The sequence below is a fragment of the Homarus americanus genome, unplaced genomic scaffold (genome assembly GCF_018991925.1).
Source record: "Homarus americanus isolate GMGI-L3 unplaced genomic scaffold, GMGI_Hamer_2.0 scaffold1946, whole genome shotgun sequence".
Lineage (NCBI taxonomy): Eukaryota > Metazoa > Arthropoda > Malacostraca > Decapoda > Nephropidae > Homarus > Homarus americanus.
The window spans coordinates 1-11007 of NW_024732603.1; the positions used below are offsets into that span (position 1 = coordinate 1).

The 11007-nt window shown below is 50.7% G+C and overlaps 1 protein-coding gene across 1 annotated transcript; it reads left to right on the plus strand.

The window, feature by feature from the left end:
* Positions 1-8481: 8481 nt before the first annotated feature.
* Positions 8482-10481, plus strand: LOC121868922 (extensin-2-like). Its single transcript, XM_042369956.1, has 2 exons — positions 8482-8715; positions 9678-10481. Exons 1-2 carry the CDS (start codon positions 8482-8484, stop codon positions 10479-10481), a joined length of 1038 nt encoding a protein of 345 aa, XP_042225890.1.
* The last annotated feature ends 526 nt before the right edge of the window (positions 10482-11007 follow it).

Genomic DNA, 11007 nt, shown 5'->3' on the forward strand with positions numbered 1-11007 from the left:
CTAGAGAAAGAGGAGAGGCATAGTGTTGACAACGTGTTTGTTGGACGTGTTTAATATGAAAACAGATGGTCTCGCCTCAGGCTACGATTGCTCTCACAGTAGTCTACCGATTCTTGCAGGAGAGATGAACACGCTTGTCTAATCCTAGACGCTAAACGAGTGTGATTGTGAAGTGTTAAACTCTTAGAACCCAAATAACTTTAATAAGTATATTTATGTACTGTAATTCTGATCATTTTATACAAACTGTGTCCTGATGTATCAACAGTTGTAACATGGAGTTATATTTAAGATGTTAACAGGCTATGTACTGTGGCGTATTGATTGTATTATTCATACTATGTGTCCTGAGATAACAGCATTTTGTTATATGTGAAATTGTTCTTAACAGGTTTTGACCTAATTACAGTATATGGTACGCGTCAACGTTGAGGTTTATTTTCTCCAACAAAACCAATAACGCTCCTATGAGAGTTAACAGTTGTGGTTTGTGTTATTGTTGTTTATCTGAGGATTTCTCATTAAAACTGACTCACACACACACACACACACACACACACACACACACACACACACACACACACACACACACACACACACACACTCACTCACGATAATTTGGCTGCAACAATCATGAATATAATTTGAACTTGTGGTCGTGTGATGTGTGTGGTAATGACAGACAAGACACACAGTTGCATGACGCCCACCGCTCCGCCCACACGAGACCTATATACCTTCCCATGCCCATTTTAGGTCACACTCTCAAAGGTTAGGTTAGGTTAGGTTAGGTTAGGTTGATTAGATTAAATTAGATCGATCATATTTTAACCTGTCCCAATCAATAATATGAACCAATTAAAGGTAAATAGATGGCGAATAAGCTGACCTGACCAATCCAAATCTTGGCTAACGCATCAGGGACATTAATTATTAACTCAACAATGCCAAAACTGAGCAAAAGTGTGAGTTTTTAGTGAGGGTTCATGTATAGTGTATGCATAGTAGTGGTGATGATGTGAGTGTTAGTAGTAGTAGTAGTAGTAGTAGTAGTAGTAGTAGTAGTAGTAATAGTAATAGTAGTAGTAGTAGTAGTAGTAGTAGTAGTAGTAATAAATGGCGGCGAAGGTATATTGGGGGAGGCTGAGGCCATGTTAAAAAAAAAAAAAAAAATAGTATTAGTAGTAGTGTGACTGCTTGTGGGGTGAGTGTGTGTGACTGCTTGTGTGTGTGTGGGTGTGTGTGTGACTGCTTGTGAGTGTGACTGCTTGTGTGTGTGTGTATAAATGGTATATAGTATATGAATGTGCGCTCGTGTATAATAACGTGTCAGTGTATGACGGTCGTGGTCTATGCGTGAGTGTGTACAAGTGGCGTGTACATGTGCCAATGGTGATAATAGTAATTACACTAGAGCACCACACACACACACACACACATACACATACTGTTCAGGAGCGTTATATCAGGGTCAAGGCTGTTAGGGTTAAGCCAGTCTGTGACCTATCTGACTGTTAGAGAGAGAGAGAGAGAGAGAGAGAGAGAGAGAGAGAGAGAGAGAGAGAGAGAGAGAGAGAGAGAGACACCAACTTGACTCTCTTATTATTTACACACACACACACACAAAATATTTCATTCTCACCAGAAAAAAAGACATTCTGCTAAGTAGCTCTCGTGTGTGTGTGTGTGTGTGTGTGTGTGTGTGTGTGTGTGTGTGTGTGTGTGTGTGTGTGTGTGTGATACAAATGATCTCTGCGTTATGTTAATTTCATAGGTCCATATTTCGTCGCCTTTAAACTCTTGACAAGAAATTAATGTTTGTGTTGAGGGCAAGAGTGTGGTGACGAGGATTCCTCTTTCTCTCTCTCTCTCTCTCTCTCTCTCTCAAGTCGACTTCCTCTTTCTCCTCTATAATCATTAACAAAGCTACTAGATACAATATAAAGGACACTGTTTACCTGTAGATAGATTCTGTTTACACCATGTGAAGTAAATAAAGATTCTGTTTACATTTCTCGACGATGGTGGTGTCCTCTAGCGGCGGGAATCCCAAACTAACTACGAAAGGGAGGAAGAAGGAAGGAAGGAAGGAAAGACAGGAAGGAAGGAAGGAAAGACAGAAAGAAGGAAGGAAAGACAGAAAGAAGGAAGGAAAGAGGAAGGAAGGAAGGAAAGGCAGAAAGAAGGAAGGAAAGGCAGAAAAGAAGGAAGGAAAGACAGAAAGGAAGGAAGGAAAGGCAGGAAGGAAGGAAGAAAGAAAGAAGGAAGAAAGAAAAAAGGAAGGAAGGAAGGAAGGAAGGAATTTGTGCCCCTGACGCCTGCAAGCTTTCAACTTATGGATGGTCTGTAACCTGAAACAGAGACCAGAGCAAGGTTAAGGTAGGGCGTGAATGGTTAAGACAAGAGGGAGGGGATAAAGAGACACAGAGGTGAGGAGGGGGGAGGGGGGAGGGAGGGGATAAAGAGACACAGGTGGGAGGGGAGGGGAGTGGGGAGGGAGGGGATAAAGGCATGTAGAGGGGTGGAGGGAGAGGGGGTGGGAGGAGGAGGGGGGAGAGGGAGGGGGTAAATATAGGTGAGAGGGGTGGTGGGAGGAGATGGGTGGGAGGGGAGGGAGGGGAGAATAAGGAAGTGAGGGTTAAGGAATGAGGGTAGGTGTGTGGGTGTGTGGGTGTGTGTAGGTACATGACAGCAGAGGGAGGAGAGTGTGTGGGAGGAGGAGGAGGAAGAGTGCGTGGGTGTAGAAACGGGAGATAAAATAACATTATATAAAGTGGTAAACTATGATATTTAGTCACAAGAGACCATCATCACCACTTACATGATACAAAAAGTGGGGCAAGAGGTGGGTGGGCCTGTGGGGGGGAGGGGGGGACGCTAGAAGAGGAGGAGGTGTAAATATTAAAATTACAGGTGGTCCAAAATGAAGCCCTAAGATTCGTCATGAAAGATACCCTTCACCAAAACCACAGCCGAGATACATAGAGACCTGAGAAGGAAACCCATCAACCAGCAGCTGCACACCCTGGCCAGCAGAATCTGGCAAAAGATAGAACGATCAGAGCAAGAACTCCTCAAAGACTCCCACCAGATAACGACAACAACCATACATGGTTCCCAAAAAGTCCAAATCTCAAAGGTCCATTACCACCCCCGATCTACACGGCCAGGCAATAGACAACCTCCTAGACCAGCATCCACCAGTAGGGTGGGCGGAATATGAAATAAGGCCCTAAAACACCTCATATATGGGACAGGGTAGGATGTCTAGTGCCTGTACCGACAGACAATAACTAACCCATGACACAACCCTAACACACCATTACCTTAGCTAGGCGGTCAGCCCGTTTTCTCTTACCTCCTCCTAAATTTCTTCAATTTCCGAACTATAACTTCCTTCCCCCACCTCTAATCTTCCTTCACCGCTCCTTTCTCTCTCTCTCTAAAAAAAAAGGTGTGTAGGAGGAAGAGGAGGAGGCGCTAAAGTAGGAGGACGTGGGAGGAGTTGAGCCCTGAGGGAGAGTGTAGAAACAAAGGCGAGGAGACTGTATGTGTGTGTGTGTGTGTCACCAGGATGAAGCACCATCATACAGCACCAAGATCAAGCACCAACCCTCCACCAGAAGCACCATCATGCAGCACCACTATGAGAAAACCATTACAAAACACCATGCTGAACCACCATTATGAGGCACCAATTTAGGTTTGGTTAGGTTTACGTAATGTTAGGTTAGGGCACTCACCGATCTCCTGACGGCGGACTCATCCCTGGGGCAGGAGACGGACGGGGCATTCCTAGGGTTCTTGTACACCTTCCGCCCCTCCAAGACCTCGTCGTCGGGGTAGAAGGCGTAGGTGAAGGTGCTGTGCGGGGTGGTGGGGCGACGGGGCAGCAGGTGGTGATGGTGGACGCCTCCCCACACCTCCCCCCGGCACTCATCTGTAAACAAACAAACACTAGAGTTAAGATAATGATGACAGAATAAGAAGAAGGAATAAGAAAAGGAGGAGGACAATGAGAGAAGATGAGGGAGCAAGAAGAACAACAAGACGAAGAAGAGGATGAGGAACCAAAGAAAGAGAGAGAGAGAGAGAGAGAAAACAGCATCATAGACCCACAATCATTACAAACACTACCCCAAGTAAACTCAATTCACACAATGGGATCTGGGGGTGGGTAAGGGTGGGTTCTGGTGGGCAAGAGTGGGTTCTGGTGGGTAAGGGTGGGTTCAGGGTGTCAAGAAGTAAGTCGGGGAGAAGTTTGTAGCGTGAGAAGCGGCTGTAAATTTTCAAGCAGTAGCAAAAAGTTGGGTAATGCAAGTGAAGAGTTGATTACTACTACTGTGGAGAGAGGGGGGGGGGGGGGGGGTTTCAATCACCTCACCATTCACTCACCCCCTACCACACGACCCCCCACTTCACCTCCCCACCACCTCACCTCCCCCCCAACCCCCACTTCACCTCCCCCCTACTTCCCCTCCCACCACTCCACCTCCCCTCACATTCACCTCCCCCTCATTCCCACCACCCTCACACTTCACCTCCCCACCCCCCTCACCCTCACTTCACCACCCCCCCACCCTCATACTTCACCTCCCCCACTCCCCTACCCTCACCTTCCCACCCTCACTTCACCTCCCCCCCCTCACTTCACCAACCCCACCTCCCTCACCACCTCCCCCACCCTCACTTCACCTCCCCACTCCCTCACCCTTCATTAACCCCCTCACCCTCACTTCACTCCCCCACCCCTCACCCTCACCACACCCCCTCACTTCACCTCCCCCCACCCTCACTTCCATACCCCCATCTCTCCCCCCTCACACTGCCCCCCCTCCCCCTCCTGACGTCTACCCCTAAGAGTCATTTAATAACTCACTCAGTAAAACACCCATTGGGTTTTCCTTGCCTCGTTCCATGTTAATTCTCTGGGTATATTTAGCCCAGGGTCATATGGTGTGTGTGTGTGTGTGTGTGTGTGTGTGTGTGTGTGTGTGTGTGTGTGTGTGTGTGTGTGTGTGTGTGTGTGTGTGTGTCTTATAAACCAGACATGTGCGTCTTGTTACTTTCAGCCTCCTTCCTCCTCCCCCAGCTGGTGTTATACCTCCTAGCTGGCGTTTTAAGGGCAGATGGTGTCAGTACCTCGTAGATGGCTCTGTACTCTTCTCAGATGGTGTCACCTGATGCAGCTCAATACATCAGGGTTACAGCAATAAAACAAGATTGCATTTCCTTCCCTCAAGAATCAAATTAAGTAATTATGATTTTCTTTGAATTTTAACATTTATTTTATTACTCACGACACAACGATTCTCCCAGACATACATCCGCATACGTAAAATGCATCTGGGGTGTATGTTGTATTTCCAGACCGAGAGAGAAATACACGGGAAATACTTTACTTCGTGTGTATTGTTGAGAATATTGCTCAAGTTTGTTAATGTCTTCTGTTGACAAGCTTTGGATGATTATAGAAGTGTGTCTGCCAGGCTCTCTCTCTCTCTCTCTCCACCTGCACCATCTTGTCTTCCCACATACTTTCCTCCTCGACCTCTTCCCACCACCTCCTTCCACCATTCCCTCCTCCTCCCCTATCACCACCACTATCACCACTATTCTCACCGTCACCACTATCACCAACACCATAACTACCACTACTACTACTATCACCACAACACCTTTCCAACACACACACACACACACACACACACAGCAGCGCGTGGTGTGTGGTGGCAGTGTAGGACAGGGCTGACCAGCACAACTATTGTTGGGTGTTACACATTTCACTCATTGCCGGGATATTAAAATCCTAAATAAAGCGAGTAAAATGACTTTGGTGTTCAAGGAAGCGGCAGGCAGGTATTCTGACAGTGGGGCCACCAGTGCTGATATGAATGGAGCTTACACCCTCACCACCTCTGACCTCTCCTCTTGACCTACCTCTGCTCCTCCTTCCTATTCTCCTGGCTATTCCGTCTCTCTCTCTTCCCTCTCCTCTTTATCACCTCTTCTCACCCCTCTCATCTCTTCCCTATTTCACCTCTTCCCTCTCCTCACCAAACATTAATAACCTCTGACCTATATATTGAGGGGAAATAGTGATTAACAGAGAATAAACTTAGGTCAGGTAATTTTAAGCTTAACCTATTTGTGAATGTAATAGGAAATAGCATAATAGGGAAGCATTCAATAGGCACAACTAACTATTATGTACCCTCAGCTTTGATCTAATTATTGAAGGGAACGAGGTTAGAATGGCCCACCTTTTCCCCTTCCCTCTGTGTGCTCTGGACCTAGGAAGGATGTAGGAAACCGTATTAAATCTACTTTCACACACACACACACACACACACACACACACCTGGTTTACCATCTCACGGCTGTAGGAAACATCCAGGTAAGACACACCTTCAGTATACCTTGGTCATGAATGATACACCTGGGCCTCAGGGTGTTCCTGTGTGTGTGTGTGTGTGTGTGTGTGTGTTTCTTTTATTAATGCCTTACTAATGGTCCTTCCTTATGGTCTCTATTAATAGTCCCTACTAGGGCCCTACTAGTCTCCTACTAATGCCCTTCATGGCCAACCTAAAGTAACACCACAAGAGAGAGGAGAGAGAGAAAAGCTTTAAAACACAATAGATTTAAAGTTGTCAATAGTTTAGTAGAATAACCAGGCCTCTCTCTGTGTGTGTGTGTGTGTGTGTGTGTGTGTGTGTGTGTGTGTGTGTGTGTGTGTGTGTGTGTGTGTGTGTGTGTGTGTGTGTGTGTGTGTGTGTGGTACCACAATTGTTAGATTTCATTACTGCTTGTGTGTTGTCTGAAACACTAACAAGAAAGATATACAACACTGCTGCAAAACACACACACACACACACACACAGGTTGAGTTAAGAGTGCCAGAGGTGTGTGTGTGTGCAGTCAATATGTGGGGAGTTGTTTGCCTTCCACACCACCTTCAGGCTGCTCTTATTCTCCCTGTTTGTCGTCCTCCTCCTCCTCCTTACTTCCCCTCATTCCTCCTCCCATCTCCCTTACTCTCCCCTCTCTCTCTCCCTCCTACTTCTCTTCCTTCCCCTTATCTCCTCACCCTTCCTCCCCCTCATACCCTTCTCCCTCTCCTGAGTGGGTGGGATGGAGTGGAAGATATGGTAGCCTCCTGTACTCTGAGGATGGGAGGGCGAGGGAAGGATGGAGGGTGGAGAGGGAGGATGGAATGGGAGAGGGGGGGATGGAGGGTGGAGAGGGAGGATGGAGTGGTGAGAGGGGAGGATGGAGTGGGGAGAGGAGGATGGAATGGTGGAAAGGGAGGATGGGTGGTGGAGGGGAGGATGGAGTGGTGGGAGAGAGGATGGAGGGAAAGGGAGGATGGAGGGAGAGGGGAGGATGGAGGGTGGGAGAGGGGAGGATGGGAGGGTGGGAGAGAGGATGGAGTAGGAAAGGAGGATGGAGTGGGTAAGGGAGGGGAAGGATGGGAGGGTGGGAGAGGGGAGGATGGAGGGAGAGAGGAGGATGGAGGGTGGGAGAGAGAGGATGGAGGTGGAGAGGGAGGATGGAGGGTGGGAGAGGGAGGAGTGGGGTGAGAGGGAGGATGGAGTGGTGGAGAGGGGAGGATGGAGGTGGAGAGGGAGGATGGAGTGGTGGAGAGGGGAGGATGGAGTGGTGGGAGAGGGGAGGATGGAGGTGGTGGAGAGGGGAGGGGGAGTGTGGTGGAGGGGATGAGTGGTGGAGGGGAGGATGGAGTAGGGAGAGGGGAGGATGGAGTGGGGAGGAGGTGGGGTGGTGGCAGGGAAGGAGGGAAAGGTATGGATGAGAAGGAAGGAAGGAAGGGAAGGAAAGGAAGGAAGGAAGGAAGGAAGGAAGGAAGGGAGACAACAGGGAGGAAAATGCATCACTCTCTCCTGCATGTCCTCCTCTTCCTCCTCCTCCTGCATGTCTTCTTCCTCCTCCTCCTGTTGCATGACCTCCTCTTCTCCTCTCCTCCGTCCCTCCTGCATGTCTTCCCTCTTCCTCCCCCTCCCTGTCCTCCTCTTCTCCTCCCTCCTTGTCCTCCTGCATGTCTTTTACTCTTCCTCGTCCTCCCCTCCTCCTCCTCCTGTCCTCCTGCATGTCTTCTTCCTCCTCCTGCATGTCCTCCTCTTCCTCCTCGTCCTCCCTGCACTTTTTTCCTGTCCTCCTCCTGGCGACCTCCTCCCTCCTCCTCCTCGTCCTCCTCCTGCATGCGTCCTCCTCCTTCCTCCCTCGTCCCTCCTCCTGTATGACCCTCCCTCCCTGTCCCTCCCCTGCATGCCTTCCTTCCTCCTCCTGCATGTCCCTTCTCCTCCTCGTCCTCCCCATGTCTTACTCTTCCTGTCCTCCTCCTCCTGCATGACCTCCCTCCTCCTCGTCCTCCCTGCTGCTGGCCTTGGAGTCTTAGTCACCTCCCCTTGTCTACAGTACCTGGCCCCTACAGTACCTGGCCTCTACAGTACCTGGCCTCTGATGCCTGGCCTCTACAGTCCTGGCCTACAGTTCCTGGCCTCTGCAGTACCTGGCCTCTACAGTACCTGGCCTCCACAGTGCCTGGTCCTGTGCTGGCCCCTACAGTACCTGGCCTCTACAGTGCCTGGCCTCTACAGTGCCTGGCCCCTACAGTACCTGGCCCCTACAGTACCTGGCCTCCTACAGTACCTGGCCACAGCACCTGGCCTCTACCAGTACTGCAAGCACTCTACAGTACCTGGCCCCTACAGTGCCTGGCCCCTACAGTACCTGGCCTCTAGTACCTGGCCCTACAGTGCCTGGCCCCTACAGTACCTGGCCCCAACAGTCACCTGCCCCACAGTGCCTGGCCCCTGAGCCCCCAACAGTGCCTGGCCCCTACAGTGCCTGGCCTCTACTGTACCTGGCCTCTACGGTACCTGGCCCCTACAGTACCTGGCCCCTACTGTGCCTGGCCTCTACAGTACCTGGCCTCTACAAGCCTGGCCTCTACAGTGCCTGGCCTCTACAGTACCTGGCCTCTACAGTGCCTGGCCTCCTACAGTACCTGGCCCCTACAGTACCTGGCCCCCTACAGATGCCTGGCCTCTCTACAGTGCCTGGCCCTACAGTACCTGGCCTCTACAGTACCTGGCCCTCTGTACAGTGCCTGGCCTCTACAGTACTAGCTTCTGCAGTGCCTGGCCTCTGTACCTGTTTCTGATACCTGGCCTCTACAGTACCTGGCCCCTACAGTACCTGGTGTCTCGGTACCTGGCCTCTACAGTACCTGGCCTCTACAGTGCCTGGCCTCTACAGTATCTAGCCTCTACAGTACCTGGCCTCTACAGTACCTGGCCCCTACAGCACCTGGCCTCTACAGTACCTGGCCCCTACAGTACCTGGCCCCACAGTACCTGGCCTCTACAGTACCCTGGCCTCTACAGTACCTGGCCCCTACAGTACCTGGCCCCTACAGTGTCCAGCCTCTGCACCTGGCCTCCCACAGTACCTGGCCCTACAGTACCTGGCCTCTACAGTGCCTGCCCCTACAGTACCTGGCCTCTACAGTACCTGGCCTCAGTACCTGGCCTCTACAGTACCTGGCCTCTACAGTGCCTTATCATCTTCATCACTTAAAGTATCCATCGAGCAGTGGAAGTTCAGGGCACTTGCCCCGTCACTGGCCCTAACTTCCTCCAACAGTCCTCCAACAGTGCGCCTCCAACACAGTACCACCTTCAAGGTCCTCCAACACAGTGCCTCCTCCAACACAGTACTACCTTCAAGAGTCTCCAACACAGTGCCTCCTCCAATACCACCTTCAAGAGTCCTCCAACACAGTGACTCCTCACACAGTACCACCTTCAAGAGTCCTCAACACAGTGCCTCCTCCAACACAGTACCACCTTCAAGAGTCCTCCAACACAGTGCCTCCTCAAACACAGTACCACCTTCAAGAGTCCTCAACACAGTACCACCTTCAAGAGTCCTCCAACACAGTGCCTCCTCCAACACAGTACTACCTTCAGAGTCTCCAGCAGTGCCTCCTCAAAGCCACCTTCAAGAGTCCTCCAACACAGTACCACCTTCAAGAGTCCTCCAACACAGTGCCTCCTCTAACAGTCCTCCAACACAGTGCCTCCTCCAAGACAAGTACCACCTTCAGGGTCCTCAACAGTCCTCCAACACAGTGCCTCCTCCAACAGTCCTCCAACACAGTGCCTCCTCCAACAGTCCTCCAACAGTCCTCCCAACGTGCCTCCCTCCAACAGTCCTCCAGCACAGTCCACCTCCACAGTCTCCAACTTGAGTGCCTCCTCAACAGTCCTCCAACACAGTGCCTCCTCCAACAGTCCTCCAACACAGTGCCTCCTCCAACAGTCCTCCAACAAGTGCCACCTTCAAGAGTCTCCAACACGGTGCCTCCTCCAACACAGTACCACCTCCAACAGTCCTCCAACACAGTTCCTCCTCCAACAGTCCTCACACAGTGCCTCCTCCAGTCCTCCAACAAGTAACCTTCGTCCTCCAACACAGCAGTGCCTCCTCCACACAGTGCCCTCAGTCCTCCAACACAGTACCACCTCAACAGTCCTCCAACACAGTGCCTCCTCCAACAGTCCTCCAACACAGTGCCTCCTCCAGCAGTCCTCCAACTCAGGTCCACCTCAACAGTCCTCCAACACAGTGCCTCCTCCAACAGTCCTCCCAACACAGTGCCTCCTCCACAGTCCTCCAACACAGTACCACCTTCAAGAGTCCTCCAACACAGTGCCTCCTCCAACAGTCTCCAGCTTTGTACCACCTTCAGAGTCCTCCAACACAGTGCCTCGTCCAACAGTCCTCCAACACAGTACACACCTCCAACAGTCCTCCAACTGAGTGCCTCCTCAACAGTCCTCCAACACAGTGCTCCTCCAACAGTCCTCCAACAGGGCAGTCAGGCTCAGTTGGCCTTTTTCACTCTTGTGGAAAATTGTCCGTGTGTCCCGTCCAGTCAACCGCGGCCTCTTTCTCTCTTTCTTTCCTCTTACTTTCTTTCCT